Here is a 23,581-nt window from a genome sequence, read left to right on the forward strand (position 1 = left end):
AGAGGTGGAAACGTCACCTCTCAGCCAAATTGCGTTCTGCCGTGGGCTGCCTTAGCAGCTCAGTAGGGCAAACGCTGCAAACAAATAAAGGAGCTTTCAGTATGAAGTATTTTATATTTCGTGACTGAAAGTTCCCTTTATTTGTTCCAATAGTAAATCCTAGTGTTTCACAAATGCCAGGATTTACCATCACTTTAAGTGTTTATAAAGTATGAATTAGTTATCATTTTGTGACGATCATGAACATTTTAGCATTTAAATATCTGATTTGAAACAAGGATCCTACATGTCTGCTCAAGCAATTGTTTTTTTTTTCAACACTTATTTACATTTTATTATACTCTAATTAAATAAAAACAAAGATATAGCTTACCAATCAAAGACAATTTAAAGCCAAATCCTTGTGTAAATTGACTGTTTTAGCTCAGGCAATTCAAGATGCCTAAAACATTACAGCACCAATCTCTAGAACATAGTGACAATTTTCATACATCTCTTTAAAAAAAAAAAAAAATTAAATATCCAGAATCAAATATAAATCATGCACTTTAAAGGACTCCACGACAAACCCATTTTTTTGGTGGGGGTGGGTGCAGAAAAATAATAGGATAAACTTTAAACTAACTGCATAATGAGGCTGTAATTTGCTGGGGTTATAACATTAAAGAGGTTAACAGTAAAACAATCGTGTTTATTTACATACATATGAGGAATCGATTTATAGATTTCTGATAGTTAGAAACGCTGAAAGAAAACACTTGTTTGCATGTAAAGTATTTTTGGCAGTTTAAATAACCTCTATATAATATTTCTGTGCTTAACGACTGTTTACCCAAATCGTAAAAGTGCACTTGGTCAGCTAGTTATTTTTGAAGGCCTCATGATACACATTAACTGCAGAGTTTGGATGCTGCTAGTAATTTCCAGAGAGATGTAAAGATGTGAAACAAAATTAAAACATGTCCCAAGCCCTTATCCAGCAAACAAAAATACTTGTAGATTCTGGCTGGTGTCATGACATAGGACTGCTTTAAATTCCACTGCAAGGGACAAGTCAAATGTCTTTTGCAGGCAAGCAGTGTTACATAGCCGGGACCTACTGGTCAGAGACAGATCATCTCTTCCAGTTCTTTAAGGTATCCCCTTCTCTGTCTCCTTGGGCTGAAACTGGAGTCCTGAGACAGTTCACTATCCTCAGTCTTAAAATAGTTTGATATGACAGTGTAGACTAGTGAAGAGCTCAGTCTTTTGCATCACCAACGCCATCCGCATTAATTGCGAACATAGCCTCTGCTTCCGGGAGACACGGAGAATCATATATCTTGCAGATACGGGTTTCACCGCGTCCCTTCCTCAGGTACAGCCTGCAAAAACAATCAGAGAAAGCCATATACTTATTTGTCAAATTCTAATAAGTTATTTCAGATAAACTCTAGCCATTTGTCCCCGCCTTTCTTTACAGCTACTTCTGTTTCCATTGGGCATTTCTGACAATCCCACTAGCATTTCTGTAAAGCTCTTCCGTGTCCCAGATATCACCTTCTGTTAAGCAAACTGCCACTCCCAGATATACCAGCATTTAAACTGAATTACTGTAACATGGCATAAAATGGCACATTTTAGTTACAATAAAAAAGTGCAAAGCCATGGCAGGAAAACCATCCACTATAAAGCAAACTAGACAGACACAAATGGTTGCAGTAGAGAAACAGTATAATTTGGAGATGCCCATATTCTGGGGTCTCTCCATGTTAAATATTAATTTTTGTATTAATAAAAAAGGTGTTTTTCAAATTGTTGATCCCCCAGTGCAGCCGTTTCTTGCTATTAACGGATATCACTTCTTACTATTATAGGCAATTACATCTCCCAGCTTGCCCCACAGTTACAAATACGCAAAACATTGTACTTTCTATGTTACAACAACCACCACAAACCAGGTGTGTTGAGATTTCATATCTGTAAAAATATGCAACAGGGTACACACGTGTAGCTAACACAAGCTAGCAATATATAAAGGCTTACCTAGTAGTGGATGCATGAGCTATAATGTTTCCTCCAATAGGCTTCTTTGGATCTGCAGCAAACATGGCGGCTCCATCGACTTGGGCTACCACCTGATTTGTGATAACGACTGCCACACCGAACTTTAGGGATAAGCAGTTATTTAAGATTAAAAAACCTAAAGTAACTATTAGTTCTTTCAATTAAGCCTATTTAAATGAGAAATATAACAAAATGCCCTCTTTATAAACATTTGGGAGTAGTTTCAGAAGAAAACTATTAAAAATAGATTTAGCTGTACATTTACAAATTCAAAACAAACTATGTAAAATAATTGCTGTTTATGCAAAGTCATACTAGTTATACATTCAGTTTTCTGTCAGATATATTTTTAATTATGCAGGTTGCAAAGCAATTGCAAAAGAGACTGTTATATTACCTTAAAGGGACATTAAATACTAAATAAATCATTGATTGAATGATGTATTCAGAGCTAAGATTAGCCTGAGAATATGCAGTTTTAAAAATTATAAATATTGAAAAAATAAAAGGTAAAGTTAATGTTCATAAAGCAGTGTGCGCCGCCATATTGTAATTACACTGAAGCCAATTAGGAATGGTTATAAATAGCTTACTAGAGTGTGCAACCAATGACTGTGGAATATAGCTGTGTCAGCACTTCCATGTTTAACATCAATTGGAAAGCTCACAATATTCAGAAATAAAAAATTACAAGAAATGAGGATAATGAAAAGTATATCGCAAAGTTGTTTTACTACATGTAATTAAACAACTTATAATATCTTTGTGTTTAAAGGGACAGTCTACCCCTTAGTCATCTTATAGTCTTACCTCATATTAAGCGGCAAATAGCTCCTGCACCCTTTCTATATCATGCAGCAGGAACATTAAAAAAATGTTATTTTAAAATTAATATTGTTACTGGTGACTATAAAATGACTACCAAGCTCCACCCCACTGATGACATCACAATCTGGGTTGCATATGGGGTCCAATCACAAAAGAAAGGCTCACTAGTTGGATTTAACAGACTATCAATGCTATTCCGTAGAGTGCCTAGATGTAGCCCAGACTGTGATGTTATCAGTGGGTGGAGCTTGGCAGCCATTTCATAGTGGCCAGAAACAATACTCATTTTAAAATAACTTTTTTACTCTTCCTGGTGCATGATATAGAAAGGGTGCAGGAGCTATTTGCAGCTTAAATCGGAGGTAAGACTATAAGATGACTAAGGGGGAGACTGTCCCTTTAAACACAAAGATATTATAAGTTGTTTAATTACATGTAGTAAAACAACTTTGCAATATACTTTAATTATCCTCATTTCTTGTATTTTTTATTTCTGAATATTGTGAGCTTTCCAATTAAACATGGAAAGTGCTGACACAGCTATATTCCAGTCATTAGTTGCACACTCTAGTAAGCTATTTATAACCATTCCTAATTGGCTTCATGAGGCCATTTGCAGCTTAATATAAGGTAAGACTGTAAGATGACTAATGAGTAGACTGTCCCTTTAATGAGACATTGAACACTAATTGATAGAATTATGTATTCAGAGCAAATATTAGCCTGAGAATATTACAAACATGTATTTTTTTTAACTACATTCGTTTTTTTAAATATTGAAAGTAACATTCTAATGTTTATAAAGCAGTGGGCGCTGCCATATTGTAACTCAGGTTTCTTTATTGCTAAGCCCAATAAGGGACAATTATAAATGGGTTACTAGAGTGTGCAACCAATGATTGTGGGGATTACAGCTTTTAACAGGAATTTGGGAAGCCAACAATATTCAGAATTAGAGGGAAAAGGAACAAAATAATGAACATTTATTGCAAAGTTGTTTTACTATATACAATTAAACATTGTATTGTAACATCTTAAAGTGTTTAATGTCCCTTTAAGGGAAGCTCATCTATATTTACCTCATCTGCAAGCCTTAGTAACATCCTCAAAAACCGAGCCAGGTGCATCTGTCTTGCAGAGAGCTCCCCCCTGCCAGAGTAATCTGTTCTATAAAGTGCAGTAGCGCTGTCCACAATGAGAAGAGCATACCTGTTGAGCATAAAGAGTGCTAAGTGTCCTACAATACACAGAACCCGGATAAATTGGAGCCACGGCGAGCGGCTGCACCAAACCGGAACCAGTGAAAACCATCCAATCAGAGGCTTCTTGAAACAAAGTGCCGTAGCAACGGGTGATCAGCCCGATACGAGAGAATATGTACAAAGAGATGCAGGCACTACTCGGTGTGAAAATAATACAACCTTTATTCGGCTTTTCTTAAAAAAATATACAAACAGTCCAGGTAAACAGACAATAGGCTAACATGTATGAGAATAGGTATCCCTTATATAGGGATTTATTAACCCCTCCCTCACAAGCAAACAATTAAAAAAACATAATAAAATACAATACATTTTTCAATGGGTCACTTTTGAATAGATTCAATAAACCTAATATATGCATAAAGATGATAGAATAGTACAAAATACATTTCAAGAAAAGAACAAACTATTTACACACCGGACATGTCATATCAATGAAAGCTATATTAGAGGGGCAGCAGACAGACATCCACAAAGCAATCCTTTACTATATAGCCAAATAATCAAACAACAACATATTGACTTAGGCACTACGGAACTTATGTAAAATAATTAAATATAAGCGTTTAATCATAGATAACATATCGCATTCCTTGTTCATATCCATGGGGGATTCGAAAGAGTAATTTCAGTATCCAATACAATTCTTTTTGTCAAGGGTAGACAAACAAAATCTTAGACAAAAAGAAATTGTATTGGATACTGAAATTTACACTCACGAATCCCCATGGGTATGAACAAGGAATGCGATACAAGTTATTTTATCGATGATTAAGCTTATATTTAATTATTTTACATAAGTTCCTTAGTGCCTTAGTCAATATGATGTTGTTGTTTGATTATTTGGCTATATAGTAAAGGATTGCTTTGTGGATGTCTGTCTGCTGCCCATCTAATATAGCTTTCATTGATATGACATGTCCGGTGTGTAAATAGAGTTTGTTCTTTCTTTATGCATATATCAGGTTTATAGATTCTATTCAAAAGTGACCCATTGAAAAATGTATTGTATTATATTATTGTATTGGTATAAGATGGTTTTTGATAAAGTACTCCCTGTAATATGGGAACCATCCATGGCTGTTTTAACCCTAAATTGTCCAAGTAACCAGTATCAAGGTGCTGGGATATCATAAGTATGGTGTCCCCTGATGCATAACTATCTGTATGCTGAACACAGTAGCTTTAGTAGCACAGCATTGTGCCATGTTTTACAAGTGCAGTTGAACCTCAAGTGCCCACTGGATATCTCCGAGCAAACCTTGACAAGAAAGTGTAACAAAGAAAAACACAGTAAGAAAAGGTGAGCAAGAACTTCTGTGATGGACAGAACAGAGTGGAATTGTAATGAGGAGAAGTACAAATTATGTTGTAAGAAAACAAAATTGATGTATAGCTGATGCCTGGTGAAGGGACAGCAGTGTCCTGAAATCTTGCAATTGTACCCGGTTAGCTATTAGAAAAAAGGCATCACCTGTACATTTTTTATTACAAAATAAATCTTCCTTTCTTTCATGTAATTAGCAAGAGTCCATGAGCTAGTGACGTATGGGATATACATTCCTACCAGGAGGGGCAAAGTTTCCCAAACCTCAAAATGCCTATAAATACACCCCTCACCACACCCACAAATCAGTTTTACAAACTTTGCCTCCTATGGAGGTGGTGAAGTAAGTTTGTGCTAGATTCTACGTTGATATGCGCTCCGCAGCAGGTTGGAGCCCGGTTTTCCTCTCAGCGTGCAGTGAATGTCAGAGGGATGTAAAGAGAGTATTGCCTATTTGAATACAATGGTCTCCTTCTACGGGGTCTATTTCATAGGTTCTCTGTTATCGGTCGTAGAGATTCATCTCTTACCTCCCTTCTCAGATCGACTATATACTCTTATATACCATTACCTCTACTGATTCTCGTTTCAGTACTGGTTTGGCTTTCTACTACATGTAGATGAGTGTCCTGGGGTAAGTAAGTCTTATTTTTGTGACACTCTAAGCTATGGTTGGGCACTTTTATATAAAGTTCTAAATATTTGTGTTTAAACATTTATTTGCCTTGATTCAGGATGTTCAATATTTCTTATTTCAGACAGTCAGTTTCATTATTTGGGATAATGCATTTGAATAATCATTTTTTTCTTACCTTAAAATTTGACTTTTTTCCCTGTGGGCTGTTAGGCTCGCGGGGGCTGAAAATGCTTCATTTTATTGCGTCATTCTTGGCGTGGACTTTTTTGGCGCAAAAAATTCTTTGTTATTTCCGGCGTCATACTTGTCACCGGAAGTTGCGTCATTTTTGACGTTTTTGCGCCAAAAGTGTCGCCGTTAGCGGATGTGGCGTCATTTTTGGCGCTAAAAGCATTTAGGCGCCAAATAATGTGGGCGTCTCTTTTGGCGCTAAAAAATATGGGCGTCATTATTGTCTCCACATTATGTAAGTCTCATTGTTTATTTGCTTCTGGTTGCTAGAAGCTTGTTCACTGGCATTTTTTCCCATTCCTGAAACTGTCATTTAAGAAATTTGATCAATTTTGCTTTATATGTTGTTTTTTCTATTACATATTGCAAGATGTCTCAGATTGACCCTGAATCAGAAGATACTTCTGGAAAATCCCTGCCTGATGCTGGATCTACCAAAGTTAAGTGTATTTGCTGTAAACTTGTGGTATCTGTTCCTCCAGCTGTTTGTATTGAATGTCATGACAAACTTGTTAATGCAGATAATAGTTTCCTTTAGTAATACTACATTACCTGTTGCTGTTCCATCAACATCTAATACTCAGAGTGTTCCTGTTAACATAGATTTTGTTTCTAAATCCATTAAGAAGGCTTTGTCTGTTATTGCTCCTTCTAGTAAACATAAAAGGTCTTTTAAAACTTCTCATTTTTCAGATGAATTTTTAAATGAACGTCATCATTCTGATTCTGATAATGATTCATCTGGTTCAGAGGATTCTGTTTCAGAGGTTGATGCTGATAAATCTTCATATTTATTCAAAATGGAATTTATTCGTTCTTTACTTAAAGAAGTCTTAATTGCATTAGAAATAGAGGATTCTGGTCCTCTTGATACTAAATCTAAACGTTTAAATAAGGTTTTTAAATCTCCTGTGGTTATTCCAGAAGTTTTTCCTGTCCCTGATGCTATTTCTGAAGTAATTTCCAGGGAATGGAATAATTTGGGCAATTCATTTACTCCTTCTAAAAGGTTTAAGCAATTATATCCTGTGCCATCTGACAGATTAGAGTTTTGGGACAAAATCCCTAAGGTTGATGGGGCTATCTCTACTCTTGCTAAACGTACTACTACTCCTACGGCAGATAGTACTTCCTTTAAGGATCCTTTAGATAGGAAAATTGAATCCTTTCTAAGGAAAGCTTACTTATGTTCAGGTAATCTTCTTAGACCTGCTATATCTTTAGTGGATGTTGCTGCAGCTTCAACTTTTTGGTTGGAAGCTTTAGCGCAACAAGTAACAGATCATAACTCTCATAGCATTGTTAATCTTCTTCAACATGCTAATTTAATTTGTGATGCCATCTTTGATATCATTAGGGTTGATGTCAGGTATATGTCTCTAGCTATTTTAGCTAGAAGAGCTTTATGGCTTAAAACTTGGAATGCTGATATGTCTTCTAAGTCAACTTAGCTTTCCCTTTCTTTCCAGGGTAATAAATTATTTGGTTCACAGTTGGATTCTATTATTTCAACTGTTACTGGGGGGAAAGGAACTTTACCACAGGATAAAAAAATCTAAAGGTAAATTTAGGTCTACTAATCGTTTTCGTTCCTTTCGTCACAATAAGGAACAAAAGCCTGATCCTTCCCCGACAGGAGCGGTATCAGTTTGGAAACCGTCTCCAGTCTGGAATAAATCCAAGCCTTTTAGAAAGCCAAAGCCAGCTCCCAAGTCAACATGAAGGTGCGGCCCTCATTCCAGCCCAGCTGGTAGGGGGCAGATTACGATTTTTCAAAGAAATTTGGATCAATTCGATTCACAATCTTTGGATTCAGAACATTGTTTCACAAGGGTACAGAATAGGCTTAAAGATAAGGCCTCCTGCAAGGAGATTTTTTCTTTCCCGTGTCCCAGTAAATCCAGTGAAGGCTCAAGCATTTCTGAAATGTGTTTCAGATCTAGAGTTGGCTGGAGTAATTATGCCAGTTCCAGTTCTGAACAGGGGCTGGGGTTTTACTCAAATCTCTTCATTGTACCAAAGAAGGAGAATTCCTTCAGACCAGTTCTGGATTTGAAAATATTGAATCATTATGTAAGGATACCATCATTCAAAATGGTAACTATAAGGACTATTCTGCCTTTTGTTCAGCAAGGGCATTATATGTCCACAATAGATTTACAGGATGCATATCTGCATATTCCGATTCATCCAGATCACAATCAGTTTCTGAGATTCTCTTTCCTAGACAAGCATTACCAGTTTGTGGCGCTGCCGTTTGGCCTAGCAACAGCTCCAAGGATTTTTACAAAGGTTCTCTGTGCCCTTCTGTCTGTAATCAGAGAACAGGGCATTGTGGTATTTCCTTATTTGGACAATATCTTGGTACTTGCTCAGTCTTCACATTTAGCAGAATCTCATACGAATCGACTTGTTTCTTCAAGATCATGGTTGGAGGATCAATTTGCCAAAAAGTTCACTTGATTCCTCAGACAAGGGTAACCTTTTTAGGTTTCAAGATAGATTCAGTGTCCATGACTCTGTCTCTGACAGACAAGAGACGTCTAAAATTGGTTTCAGCTTGTCGAAACCTTCAGTCTCAATCATTCCCTTCGGTAGCCTTATGCATGGAAATTCTAGGTCTTATGACTGCTGCATCGGACGCAATCCCCTTTGCTCGTTTTCACATGCGACCTCTTCAGCTCTGTATGCTGAACCAGTGGTGCAGGGATTATACAAAGATATCTCAGTTAATATCTTTAAAACCGATTGTACGACACTCTCTGACGTGGACAGACCACCATCGTTTAGTTCAGGGGGCTTCTTTTGTTCTTCCGACCTGGACTGTGATTTCAACAGATGCAAGTCTGACAGGTTGGGGAGCTGTTTGGGGGTCTCTGACAGCACAAGGGGTTTGGGAATCTCAGGAGGTGAAATTACCAATCAACATTTTGGAACTCCGTGCAATTTTCAGAGCTCTTCAGTCATGGCCTCTTCTAAAGAGAGAGTCTTCATTTGTTTTCAGATGGACAATGTCACAACCGTGGCATATGTCAATCATCAAGGAGGGACTCACAGTCCTCTGGCTATGAAAGAAGTATCTCGAATACTGGTATGGGCAGAATCCAGCTCCTGTCTAATTTCTGCGGTTCATATCCCAGGTATAGACAATTGGGAAGCGGATTATCTCAGTCGCCAAACGTTACATCCGGGCGAATGGTCTCTTCACCCAGAGGTATTTCTTCAGATTGTTCAAATGAGGGGACTTCCAGAAATAGATCTGATGGCTTCTCATCTAAACAAGAAGCTTCCCAGGTATCTGTCCAGATCCAGGGATCCTAAGGCGGAGGCAGTGGATGCATTGTCACTTCCTTGGAAGTATCATCCTGCCTATATCTTTCCGCCTCTAGTTCTTCTTCCAAGAGTGATTTCCAAGATTCTAAAAGAGTGCTCGTTTGTTCTGCTGGTGGCTCCAGCATGGCCTCACAGGTTTTGGTATGCGGATCTTATCTGGATGGCCACTTGCCAACCGTGGACTCTTCCGTTAAGACCAGACCTTCTATCGCAAGGTCCTTTTTTCCCATCAGGATCTCAAATCCTTAAATTTGAAGGTATGGAGATTGAACACTTAATTCTCAGTCATAGAGGTTTCTCTGACTCTGATTAATACTATGTTACAGGCTCGTAAATCTGTATCTAGGAAGATATATTATCGAGTCTGGAAGATTTACATTTCTTGGTGTTTTTCTCATCATTTTTCTAGGCATTCTTTTAGAATTCCTAGAATTTTACAGTTTCTTCAGGATGGTTTGGATAAAGGTTTGTCTGCAAGTTCCTTGAAAGGACAAATCTCTGCTCTTTCTGTTCTTTTTCACAGAAAGATTGCTAGTCTTCCTGATATTCATTGTTTTGTACAAGCTTTGGTTCGTATAAAACCTGTCATTAAGTCAATTTCTCCTCCTTGGAGTTTGAATTTGGTTCTGGGGGCTCTTCAAGCTCCTCCGTTTGAACCTATGCATTCGCTGGACATTAAATTACTTTCTTGGAAAGTTTTGTTTCTTTTGGCCATCTCTTCTGCTAGAAGAGTTTCTGAATTATCTGCTCTCTCTTGTGAGTCTCCTTTTCTGATTTTTCATCAGGATAAGGCGGTGTTGCGAACTTCTTTTAAATTTTTGCCTAAGGTTGTGAATTCTAACAACATTAGTAGAGAAATTGTGGTTCCTTCATTGTGTCCTAATCCTAAGAATTCTAAGGAAAGGTCGTTGCATTCTTTGGATGTAGTTAGAGCTTTGAAATATTATGTTGAAGCTACTAAGAATTTCCGGTTCTAGGAAAGGTCAGAAGGCCTCTGCCATTTCTTTGGCGTCTTGGTTAAAATCTTTGATTCATCTTGCTTATGTCGAGTCGGGTAAAACTCTGCCTCAAAGGATTACAGCTCATTCTACTAGGTCAGTTTCTACTTCCTGGGCGTTTAGGAATGAAGCTTCGGTTGATCAGATTTGCAAAGCAGCAACTTGGTCTTCTTTGCATACTTTTACTAAATTCTACCATTTTGATGTGTTTTCTTCTTCTGAAGCAGTTTTTGGTAGAAAAGTACTTCAGGCAGCTGTTTCAGTTTGATTCTTCTGCTTATAATTTCAGTTTTTTTCATTATAAGATTTAAACTTTGTTTTGGGTGTGGATTTTTTTCAGCGGAATTGGCTGTCTTTATTTTATCCCTCCCTCTCTAGTGACTCTTGCGTGGAAGATCCACATCTTGGGTAGTCATTATCCCATACGTCACTAGCTCATGGACTCTTGCTAATTACATGAAAGAGAAATGAATTTATCAGGTAAGTTCTTACATAAATTATGTTTTTTCATATTAGCAAGAGTCCATGAGGCCCACCCTTTTTTGTGGTGGTTATGATTTTTTTGTATAAAGCACAATTATTCCAATTCCTTATTTTTTATGCTTTCGCACTTTTTTCTTATCACCCCACTTCTTGGCTATTCGTTAAACTGATTTGTGGGTGTGGTGAGGGGTGTATTTATAGGCATTTTGAGGTTTGGGAAACTTTGCCCCTCCTGGTAGGAATGTATATCCCATACGTCACTAGCTCATGGACTCTTGCTAATATGAAAGAAATGAATTTATCAGGTAAGTTCTTACATAAATTATGTTTTCTTTGAATATCCTGGCTAACATGATACTGCCCTGTATCTTCATTAATAAGGGGAGTGTTACAAATGGAATGTTGTCTTTTCTGTTCATTCACACCTAAGGAGGGGATCTAGTGTATAGTGAGGGCTAAAATAAATGATTTGAAATGTTCTCATACTGAAATTCTCAAAACCAAGTACTGCTGGAAGTAAATATATTGTGCCTTTTTTGGCATGGTTAGAAATTTGAAGGCAGTCTGCTATTACCTTCCTTCCAAATGCATTAAGTTCAAAGACAAGTTGGAATACTGGGAATATTTATTAAAGGGACACTGAACCCAAATTTTTTCTTTTGCGATTCAGAGAGCATGCAATTTTAAGCAACTTTCTAATTTACTCCTATTAATTTTTTCTTCGTTCTTGCTATCTTTATTTGAAAAAGACTATGCTTTTTTTGGGTTCACTACTCTGGACAGCACTTTATTGGTGGATGAATATATCCACCAATCAGCAACCCAGGTTGTTCACCAAAAATGGGCCGGCACCTAAACTTACATTCTTGCATTTCAAAAAAAAAATACCAAGAGAATGAAGAAAAATTTATAATAGGAGTAAATTAGAAAGTTACTTAAAATTGCATTCTCTATCTGAATCACGAAAGAAAACATTTGGGTTCAGTGTCCCTTTAAGCTTGAAACAGTACAAAAGAAGTACTGTATTAAGGGCCTACTTGACTTCAATATGAGTCTAAAGTATTAAACTTACTCATGCAGATATACACAGGTACTGGTAGGTTATACAGAAGCATGGAAAAGACATAGAAAAATGAAACGTAACAAATAAGATTAAAAATTATAGAAAAATGTGAAGCAACATTACTAGTGAAATACACGTTCAATTTCCAGAGGTTATAAGTCACCAAATGTTACAAGAGAGAAATGTGGAGAGCCAAGACTCCCCACAAAAAAAGTATACACTGATAGCATACCAGAGTCTGATTCAATCACATTAGAATATATGAAAGGACAATGTCTTATTATATATGACAGTAGGGTCAGATAGTATGGTTGGTAAAATATAACTTATTAGGATAAAATTAAAAATGAAAACACACAAACATACAAGTTAAAAGCTAGCATCTATTTCTATTTATTTCGCTGATTTGCCCCCTCAACGTAGTTTTAACTTGTATGTGTGTGTGTTTTCATTTTTTATTTTATCCTAATAAAAGTTATATTTTAACCAACCACACTATCTGACCCTACTGTCATATATAATATTAAGACATTGTCCTTTCATATATTCTAATGTGCTTGAATCACCTTACTGGACTCTGGAGTGCTATCAGTGTATACTTTTTTGTGGGGGGTCTTGGCTCTCCACATTTCTCTCTTGTAGCAGTTATTATACACAGCACTAACCTTGGAACCCACAGTGATATTACTGGAGTATCCATATATTAGGCAGAAGTCCTTATATATTTTTGTAGTGCTATTGGTATTCTCTTTTCTTCAAGCCACCAAATGTGTTTTGCAAGCTTTCTACCCCATGCTAGTGAATAGATTTCTGGTTACACAGGACAGACAGTCAAGTCTTAATAAAATATACACTAACCAGTTTTTACCTTGACAGAAGAATTTGGTTAAAAAACAAAACAAAAACTGGCCCCTGCTTGTCCCTTTAGAGCTGGGCCCCTGGAAGAAAAATATAAACCAAATCTTTTGCTAAAGAGTTGCAATTTTACTTTGTTCGCACAAGAGCTATTTCTTTACTTCCCCACTTATTGGGGTTTAGAGAGAGAGAGAGAGAGAGAAAAAAAAAAAAAAAACCTCCAGGATGACTCTCCTAGCTACTCAGAAAACCTCTCTGCACAATGGGATGTGAACGATTGAGGTTTATGTTGGTTCATCTATAAATTCACACAACTATCTGCTGTGTACCACCATTATCATGCACATAAGCAACCACAGTCATGTTTGTCAGACAATCTCAACACTATGGTAAGAAAACATCTGACGTCCCTGGCGATTCCATACTGCACCCAGCCTGATCTTTGGTAATCCGTTAATAGGGGCTCTTTCTGGGGATATTCATTCATATTTCCAACTACCACTCAAAGAATAATCTCACCTGGCAAGGCAGATTTAAAATCACTTACAGACCACTAGACACAGTAGAACAGATTACATAAATGCATAAAAAACAATGCAAAATCAGTTTGAATGTCAACTTAGTATATTTTTTTTCTGATATATGTCAGTTACATGGTGCATTAAAAAAAAAAAAAAGTGACAGCTATCAGCCAGTCACAAAATGCATATAGTATATTCTGTGAATCTTGCACATTCTCAGTAGGAGCTGGTGCCTCCAAGTGTGCATATAAATAGATTGTGCACATTTAAGTTATGGAAGTGAAATGGAAAGTTGCTTAATATTGTGAATGTTTAATTTTGACTTGACTGTCCCTTTAAGAATAAATATGCAAGGTGGAAGTACCCCCCTCCCAGAGCATCCAACTATGCAATTATTTATGTGATGTACTCTACTAAACAACCTGTGGATAAAGGTTTTTTTAAGTTGACTGGTTCTATTTGTAGACTAACTGTGTGTGATGCTGGAGTTGATAGTATTTTATGGACTTTGTCAAGACTCGGCTTTTGTTGAACTAGTTATATTTTGTAATAGATATTTTGTATTTTACAGCCCAAGTTAACTATAACTAATGGTTTAAAATATGCATATTTTTATTAAAAATTCTAGAAGTTTAGCTGAACAGCGCCAAAATGCTTATCCCAAAGTATTGGAAAACCAGGACAGTACCATCCATTATGGAATGGAGGACACAGGTAGACATCTTGCTGCAGCTTGAGAGGTACCATCACCTCCAACAGGGTACAGCAGACATACACGACCTTATGCTGCAGTTATGGGAATCGAGCAATGCAGTACAGCAGCAATAGCCCACACTAGAACACCACACCACAGGTAGGAAATATGAATGCTGACATTACACAACCATCTACTAACCATGCATAGGGGAGAGAGGCTCAATAGACGTAATGGTAGAGCTGGGAAATGGAGAATCATAACCTAGGATTGGCCAGTAATACAAAATAACGTTCCAACGGGTGAACCTGTGACTTAGATACGACTTTACTTTTGACAATTCTGTTTTGAAGTTGTAAACAGTGTCTCTCTTTATAAGACTTAAACTATGATTGACACCATGCATTCTTTTGTTGTTTAACATTCTTGTTTATGTTTGAAAGGCCAAAGAGCCTATATGGACTTGGACTCTAAAGGAATTGCGAAACTCAGCAGCAACCACAAATGTGATAACAGATGTCAGAAAAGCATTGGAAAATTGTAAAATGAGATGCTTTGTATGTTTTGCACATTGTATTGATCTTTTCAATAAAAATATATTGAAAAAATAAAATTCTAGAAGTTTAAATAATTAAAAGCATAAAAATGTTTCTGTAATTCAAATTACCTAGATTCTGCCATCATTGCTGATGCCTGGTACAACAGTTGGGTTTGATGGTCTGTGTTGAAAGCTCGAGCGTAAGCCACATTGTCAAGAACATCACTGCCTGATAAACCGTACCTAACAAAACAAACGTGTTACACTGCAGTTAAGTAGTACTACAGTATTTAATTTCTTACGATCTTATAACTGCCAAGAACAATTTAAGCTTTAAGACCTTAACTCACCTTTCAGCCACAGCCAATAAACGTTCAGGTCTAAAAGTGCCTTCAGTATCAATGTACATGGCCTTCCCCTCACCACCACCTCTGTCAATGGGGAGCTGGAATCATAAATGTGAGTGTTAGTACATGACACAGGCTTATATACACCAACCTGTATTTACTTTTTTTTCTATTTGATCAACATAAAAATTAAGAATAAGCAGCTTATACTGAAGCATACTTTTGCCTAAATCATATTACAGTTGCCAAAAATTATTTTCTACTGGCAGGTAGTCTCAAGTATTCATGTGTCTGAAGTACAATATTTGCAGTGGTTTTGCAATACTTTTAACATGCTATATTATACATTAAAATAACACTAGATGGCAGCAGAGTTTTCTTCCATGTAGTCTAACAGACTTGTGCAAGCTAGCTAGGTAAGCACTTCAAAAATACACCATTAGACCGAAAGCAAAATTTGAAACACAGAAAAAGGCTTTTTATCAGCTTTTTCATTATGCGTAAGCAAGGAAAACGTCAGACACTTATAATTGTTAGTGGAATATAATATGTTGCAATATTTTGTAATGGTTATATAAAAATGCTTATTCTCATTAAAGGGATACTAAACCTATTTTTTTTTCTCATGCTTCAGATAGAAAAGGCAATTTTAAGCAACTTTTTAAAACTTACTCCTATTACGAATTTTATCTTCGTTCTCTTTCTATCAATTTCAAAGAGCAGGAATCTAAGTTTAGGAGCCGGACCATTTTTGGTTCAGACCCTGGGTAGCGCTTACCGATTGGTGGCTACATTCCTGCACCTGCTCACAGATGATCCTGATGCTTCAGCTTGCCCCCACATTTATAGCCACTGTACCAAGGCACAGATGGACAAAGTCACACAACACATGTATACCCACTGGAAACTGTCAGCCTCCTCAGTTTAAAGAGCTTTCCTTTACAGTGAGTGACATAGTATATCCGTGAACTTGGAATATATAACATAGTAAATCCAGCTTTAACTCTAAGTGACCTCAAACGGTTTATTAAATTATTTTGCGCCCTTCTGAACCAGGCCCTTGAAAAAAAAACTAAGATTATCCTCTATGAAAGATTCTCTAGGAAAAAAAAATATCTTACCCGTACAGAGATCACCCCAGAAAGTAGAGGGTATCATGTGTTCCCTGTAAGTCAGCTGCACCCCAATCATACATGCCCATCCTGACAAGCAATAAGAAAGCTTGCCCACATGTAAGGTCCCATTACCATTTGTCAAATTAACAACCAGAAATGTAGTCTTAGCATCTGCCACCATGTAATAGACTTCCCACATTTCATTTATACACACACTCAGGGTCCTTTCTAGGAATAACCCCTATTGCACCATTTTATTTGTGAATAGGTGGCAAAATGCAAAGGTTTATTGCAGAACCTGCAACACTGCCTACCCCAATGGCACTTCATTTCTCCATTGATTTTTTTTAATGTATTATGCGGGGGGGTTTTTTTAGCACAAAGCAGTTTTTGTTTTTAATATTACAGCGCTGATTCTACTTCACTATTTAGCTAGATTAGGTCAGCAAACTGTTCTCAATGCAGGTTCAAATATACCCATCTTGTATTAAGATATGTGTAAAACTGCAAAGTGAAAATGGATGTGTAAATATTTTGTTTAACGAGTACATTTTATGTAGTTTACTCACATGAATTAGCATAAATAATACAACAGACTCTAGTTTAGTTCCTTTTAAACAAGCCTACCTGACAAGTAACAGCCAGTGTGTGGCATAGCTGAGTTTTCCCAGTGCGAAACTCCCCAAACATCTCTGTAATGGAGCCAGTTTCGATGCCCCCTATTAGGGAAAAGAAAAAAAAATGGGAAAAAGTCTATCTTAATGAATAATTTTGATTAAAGTAACATGTGGGTGAGAGGTGATAAATGAACACTGAATGTCAAACACACTACTGTATAAAATCTCCAATTATTTACCTATGGCTCTTAATTATTTTTTTTACATTCTAAAAATGATTAGATGGAACCTCTATTTTCTGGCTGGTTCCTAAATGAGTTTTAAAAAGCAATTATATCAATCCCTAAATTATAATTATGGTGTTTACAGACTACTGGTATAATAATATATAACAGGGTGCACATGTGTTGTGAGGCATAAAGAGTAGAATTTTACTTCCGCCACCTATCCTCATCTATCTGCTTAAAAGCATGTTGGTGGCTACTTTATATTCGTGTTGAAAAAAAATACATCAACAGGTAAGAAAAATTATTTGAACATGGAGGGAAAAGTAAGCATTTAAAACTATGATTTTAATTTTCAAATTGGTTCTGTCAGAGCATTAACCTGGAACTGTGGTGTGTTAGTATACCATATATACATCTAGTTTAAAAAGGGACACTGAACCCAAATTTTTTCTTTCGCAATTCAGATAGATAGAGCATGCAATTTTAAGCAACTTTCTAATTTAGTCCTATTATTTTTTCTTGATTCTCTCGCTATCTTCATTTGAAAAAGAAGGCATCTAGGCTTTTTTGGTTCAGTACTCTGGACAGCACTTTTTATTGGTGGATGAATTTATCCACCAATCAGCAATAACCCAGGTTGTTCACCAAAAATGGGCAGGCATCTAAACTTACATTCTTGCATTTCAAATAAAGATACCAAGAAAATGAAGAAAATTTGATAAGAGTAAATTAGAAAGTTGCTTTGAAATAACATGCTCTATCTGTATCATGAAAGAAAAAAAATTGGGTTCAGTGTCCCATTAAGGTCATATTGAGGGATATATCTCACACACAAAAAAAAAAAAGTTTATTCCAGATTTTGATTACACAATATCTAACAGTGTGTGCATGCAATCTTGCATTACACAGACAATGTTAAGACAGGCAACAAAACTGAAGTAATTTTTTAAATTAAAGTGATGGTAAACTCTCTGCTTTACAAAAACAGATCCGGAATGTGAGAGATGCTTTAGATGGAGTTTAATTCACCAGTCTTAATGAAGATGCGCTATAACTTACTTTTTAATATAGATATGAAATTCAAATACCCCTCGCTCTGGCTGCCCACTTCAAAAATACATTTTTCTGTGAGCTAAAAGTTTGAACTGTTCATCAATTAGTGCTCTCCCCTTTCGGCCTTTTTTGTTGTATTATGCTGATTGGACAACAATTCAAACAGTTATGACTAAGCGCCACTAGGGGGCGCGAAACGCGTCAGTACAGCTATCCTTGTTCACTTGGATATTTATTCATTTTTTACATCTTTTTTCAATAAAAGGATTTTTTACTCTAATTTTGCCCCTTGAGTGCTCAGATACTTGCCTTGCAAACAGTTAGCCCACAGAAAAAATTTACTTTTGAAGTGTGCAGCAGAGCACGAGAATTTGAATTTCATATCTATATTAAAAAGTTATGGCGCATCTTCATTACAACTGATGAGTTAAACTCCATCTAAAATATCACTAATATTCCGGATCTGGTTTTATAAAGCGGAGAGTTTACCATCACTAAGATTTCCAGAATAGTCACACCCAATTAAAATTTTCAGCAAGAAGGGCAACATAATGAATACCACTTCTAAGTGTATTTCATCTTTTTCTAACAAAGGTACTGTGTGACGTTTTAAACTTTTTTGGGCATTATATAACACTCAGCATTCAGATCTAGAGCAATTTTAATAATTTACAACAATTACAAATATTCTGAAGAGAGATTTATACAAATAACCTATACGTATGGATTAGAAGTATTTCACATTTAGATGTAAAGTATTACACATTTTGCACCTTGAAGCAGCTTGTCAAGCTCTTTGGAGCCTGTTGTTATCTGTATAATTTCTGAACGCCGCTGGTGAAACTCTGTTGCTGTGGTAAATCCCATAGGAACCAATTTGGCTGCCTCTGCCTGGAAGACACAAATTAAAGAGTATTCCGTGTTTTTTTTTTTTTTTTTTTAAATGAACATTAAATAAAGCCGTTTGTCCTTGAATGACAGCTTTTCCTCTTTACTGTCTCATTCACAAACTAATCATGGGCCCATCAGAAAATCTACTAGCAACTATATTTTTTTATCAAACCTTAAAAATATGTTTTAGGGGCTTTTTTGTAACAAAAGTATAAACCATATAATACTATTATAATAAACTCGTAACAATGTTAGTTCTACGACAAGCCAAATTACAAATTGTGATTATTAATAAACAAAGTATTCCTGATATCAATGATTTTCACTTTAAAAATGTATTTTAAAGCTTGAGATCAGACCAAAAATACAAGAGAAATAGATCCATATTATAGTGTTTATTTGTGACATTTCTCCTCTTTATGGGAAACGACTGGTCTTACATTGATTCTTTACATCCTGGAGCTTACCTGTCATTACATTCTCTGTTTCTACAGATGAAATATGCAGCCCAACCAGGGCATTAAAAGATTAATGTATATTTTAATGCATAAAGGCAGGCATGTGGTTTGGAAGATTACACTGAGAAAGTACTTGACCACTATATATTTCATGATGAGCAGATCAATGTATTGCTACTCTAAGGATAGTTATTTCTTAACTGCACTTGTCCAAATATCACCCAACATGGCATTTTGTAATAGATGCAACAGTGGAAACGTGGTCACAAGATATTTAACGCACACTGTTTAGTGACATATCTAAAATCTCTGTCCCTTAATAGTGTTCTTTAAACAGTTTGGACTATCCAGTTAATTTTCCTTTTGTTTCTAGGAAACTTTTTGGAGTTTCAGAATATTTATGTTTCTAATTTCTCTAAAACTAATGAAATTTAATGTCCATCCTTGAAAATACCTGCTGACCAATGTGGCAGGTGGATAACCAGACAGTACAAAGTGTGATGCAGCAAAATCCTTCTCAAAAGAAAACAATTACTATGAAAGAACATTTGCATTATTCAGAATATATACATATACACACACATACATATACACACACACTTCATAAAGAACGCAGGTGCCTCACCCAACCGTTGTTTGGCAGACATTTAAAACTCTTTGGAGGTCTCTCAGAAATTCGATCTTACCAGGATTTTGTCAGCTTTAGCTTCACTAATGCCTTTTATATTGAGCAATTCTTTCTTTGGAGCATAAGCCACAGCTTCAACAGTGTGAAATCCAGCTTCCTCTAACTTCTTCACATCATTTGCATTTATACCACATTGCTGGAGGGGGGAAGAAAAAGATAAACTTAACTGGAACATATAAGATTTTTTAAGATTTGCTCAGAAAGTGTTAACAGTATTCAGCTAGTTATCAAACAAGCTACAAAACAAAAAAAAATTATATATATATATATATATATATATATATATATATATATATATATATATATATATATATATATATATATATATATATATACACATACACACACACACACACCACTTGATTTCTTGCACTTAGAAATTTTCAGTGCAGCTATGCACCCAGTATACTATAAAATTGTTTTCCCCTTAATGTGTTTCCAAAACTTTTTTTTTTACCAGCTGCAGGAGTATAAAATGTATGAGATTTGCTTTTTTTGAGGTTTATTTGTGTATATGAATTAGCTGATTTTGTGCTTTGAAGCCACAATCTAATAAAATGGGTTGAGCTTGTAGGTATAATCAGATCTCATTACTTTATCACATTGTGTACATATACCTGTCCATAAACCAATCACCAATACAGTACTTGGAGAGAACAATGGAAAAACAACATTACCTTATCTCTTCTATAACCCACTGGGAGTGTAATTTATTCTACTGGCTGTGTTTACACAGCTTGGCATTGAGGCCAAAAACTTTCAGGATGGGTGGGGATACCACAGGCTAAATAAATTATTTAAAATGCCAATATAAGGGGAATGGAAATACTTGTAAACAATACACTCCAGCAGGTAAAGTGGATCATTGGGAACAAATTAAAGGGGGGGGGCATTATTTAGTAAACTGTCCCTTTAAGTGGCACTTAAAGCTACATAGTTTCCCTGGAGTACACATAGCTAAATTAGTTTTGATTTGCTCATAGGGGTCAGCAATACATAAAATCAATCTGCTTGCTAATTGCTGTAACAATAGAACATTATTTGTTGCATTCTGATAAATTTTACACATTTGCAAAACCAGGGGTATCAAACTCATTGTACCCAGGGAACACTGGCCAAGTGTTCTCCTACAGGTGCACCTGAACAGAGTGAGTTCTCTGGAAGTTTATATACTAGAAACTGGAAGTGACATTTACCCAAGTAGTAGTGCATGGTACAGGTTACAGTCCACAATAGGCATACACAGAGTACCGGGTATATTTATCTTGGGAGTACCAAAAGAAGTGATCATTCATAAAAAGTGACATTTATCCAAGCAGTGCATTATGGTAGTCTATACTGGACAATGCATGCCTGTCTTTATATTTATCTTGTGAGTGTGCCTGTATAAAATTTTAACTTGTTACACCTCTAAGAAACCTTAAAAAAAAAAAAATGATGGGGCTAAATTGATAATTTACCTAATAAAAAAAAGGGAGTGCCAGATTAAACTATCTTGAGGGCCGCATATGGCCCCAGGGCTGGTACTTTGAGGCCACTGCTTTAAACATTCTAAAGAAAAAAATAAAAATAATCACACATTACAGAACAATATCAAATGTAAATAATTGAATGAGAAAACAAACAAACACACAAAGCTGAAGAAAAAAAAAATGTGCATGTGTAAATGTTTTTGACTGAATAAAAAGTAAAAAAAAAATGTTGCTCTATTTACTATGAGGCTGACTCATTTTAAAGGGACAAACGCATATTTAAAAAAGTAGCCATTTTGGCAACCATTTTTTTTAAATGACCTTTATAATTTACTGTAGTACAATTGCATTTTTTTATGAATTACCTCTAGTCGTGAAATAGCCTGTGGCCCAAGACTTTCCTCCTCTGCAGATTCTGCAACATACTGTGCCTGCATAGCCATGGTAGGTTAGTGTCACTGAGCCTGCACAAAGCAATAGTCAATGAAACAAATACAATTCCATCACTGTGCACGGTAACCTCATCATATTCTTCATTATATACTGTGTGATATTTTAACTTCTGACAGATAATGGGATATTGCTTAAAGGGATTCTCTAGTCAAAATTAAACTTTCATGATTCAGATAGAGAATGCAATTTTATAAATTTACTCCTATTATCAATTTGTCTAAATGTAGCCACCAATCAGCAAGCACTACGCAGCTGCTGAACCAAAAATGCCTACATTCTTGCTTTTTCAGATAAAGATACCAAAAGAACAAAGACAGTTTTATAATAGAAGTAAACAAGAAAGTTGTATGCTCTGTCTGAATCAAGAAAGTTTAATTTTGACTAGACTATCCCTTTAAACATAAAAGGTAACAACCAAAACTATTAACATAAGCAACTGTCAAAATAACCTGCATCTACAGACTGCTGGATAGTTATTTTGTGTCAACCTAGTACAAGCATCACATACAAAATGGAGATAACATGCATTGTGTATATATAGTACGTTAGCTGTCAATCTTCTAACACTGTGCTTTTAGGGATTTTAATGACTTCCTATATTTGCTCTTGGAAGAATTGGCATTCCATAAAAACGTAAAGGGGAGGAAGTCCGCACTTTCTAACGTGTCTGTTTATAAAAAAAAAAAACACAACAATACGGAAGTTAAAACGATAACATACTTTATTAGCGTAACATTCTGCCGCTGCTACTAAAGCAATGCGATCTTTACACAGCCTTACACAAAATAACGACCCTTCCTATACCGCACGACATTAGGCCTATTCACAAAAGGACACAACCGGATGCAGAGAGTTGCAATAGAGCACACAGCATGTATAACGAGGCGCTAGAATTCAGTATCACTAAACCGGGCCCGTTGAGGCAAGAAATACTACCAGCCTCTCTCACCAATACAACAGCTTCCTGAGTTCTCAAAGGCTCTGTACAAAAATCGCGCCAACAACAACGTCTGTCGTCAACACGCCCCGACATTCACAGTCTGATGACGTCACCAATACGTTTCAGCACAGACTGTGTTGACTAATGACTTGATCAGGATCCTAGTGCGAGAAGCATTTCAGGCCAAGTCATGTGGGTTATGACTTTACTACTGTTACTTAGTAACTTAATGACCAATCATGCGTTTATTACGTATTTAAGCATTGACACATTTTGTCATACATAACGACTTTTTACCCTGATAAATACATAAATATCCCAGACAGACATTTGCACATTTTCTCTGTCCCAAAGTGTCATCTGACTGCATCAGAGTTTAGATAAAAGTGAACATGGGATTCAAAATGGAAAGTCCATTATGTTATAAACAAACTAAAGTTTACACTTCTATTAAATAAATATTTTTTAAACTAATACGATTAAAATATACATTAACTATTCTCA

General features: G+C 36.1%; 1 protein-coding gene across 2 annotated transcripts; it reads right to left on the reverse strand.

Moving 5' to 3' along the window:
- Positions 1-670: 670 nt before the first annotated feature.
- RAD51 (RAD51 recombinase) lies at positions 671-23,168 on the reverse strand. Of its 2 annotated transcripts, none has more exons than XM_053689764.1 (10): positions 23,087-23,168; positions 22,050-22,148; positions 20,211-20,348; positions 18,949-19,066; positions 16,906-16,997; positions 15,167-15,261; positions 14,946-15,059; positions 3,954-4,083; positions 2,026-2,147; positions 671-1,364 (listed from the first exon to the last, which is right to left on the reverse strand). In XM_053689764.1, the coding sequence occupies exons 2-10, from the start codon at positions 22,125-22,127 to the stop codon at positions 1,241-1,243; spliced, it is 1,011 nt and encodes a 336-aa protein (XP_053545739.1). In that variant the 5' UTR covers positions 22,128-22,148; positions 23,087-23,168; the 3' UTR covers positions 671-1,240. The 2 variants fall into 2 exon arrangements, with proteins under 2 accessions (XP_053545739.1, XP_053545741.1); XM_053689766.1 differs by lacking the exon at positions 23,087-23,168 and adding an exon at positions 22,918-23,045.
- Between the last annotated feature and the right edge of the window lie 413 nt (positions 23,169-23,581).

Source organism: Bombina bombina, chromosome 1 (genome assembly GCF_027579735.1).
Source record: "Bombina bombina isolate aBomBom1 chromosome 1, aBomBom1.pri, whole genome shotgun sequence".
Lineage (NCBI taxonomy): Eukaryota > Metazoa > Chordata > Amphibia > Anura > Bombinatoridae > Bombina > Bombina bombina.

What these genes read in the sequence shown, in the direction of transcription:
- RAD51 (XM_053689764.1), bottom strand. Translation starts at nt 22,127, where the DNA reads ATGGCTATGCAGGCACAGTATGTTGCAGAATCTGCAGAGGAGGAAAGT. An exon ending in TTATTGGCTGTGGCTGAAAG is followed by an intron (nt 15,060 to 15,166) that starts GTGAGTTAAGGT and finishes TTGTTTTGTTAG; the next exon opens with GTACGGTTTATCAGGCAGTG. An exon ending in GCTCATGCATCCACTACTAG is followed by an intron (nt 1,365 to 2,025) that starts GTAAGCCTTTAT and finishes TTGTTTTTGCAG; the next exon opens with GCTGTACCTGAGGAAGGGAC.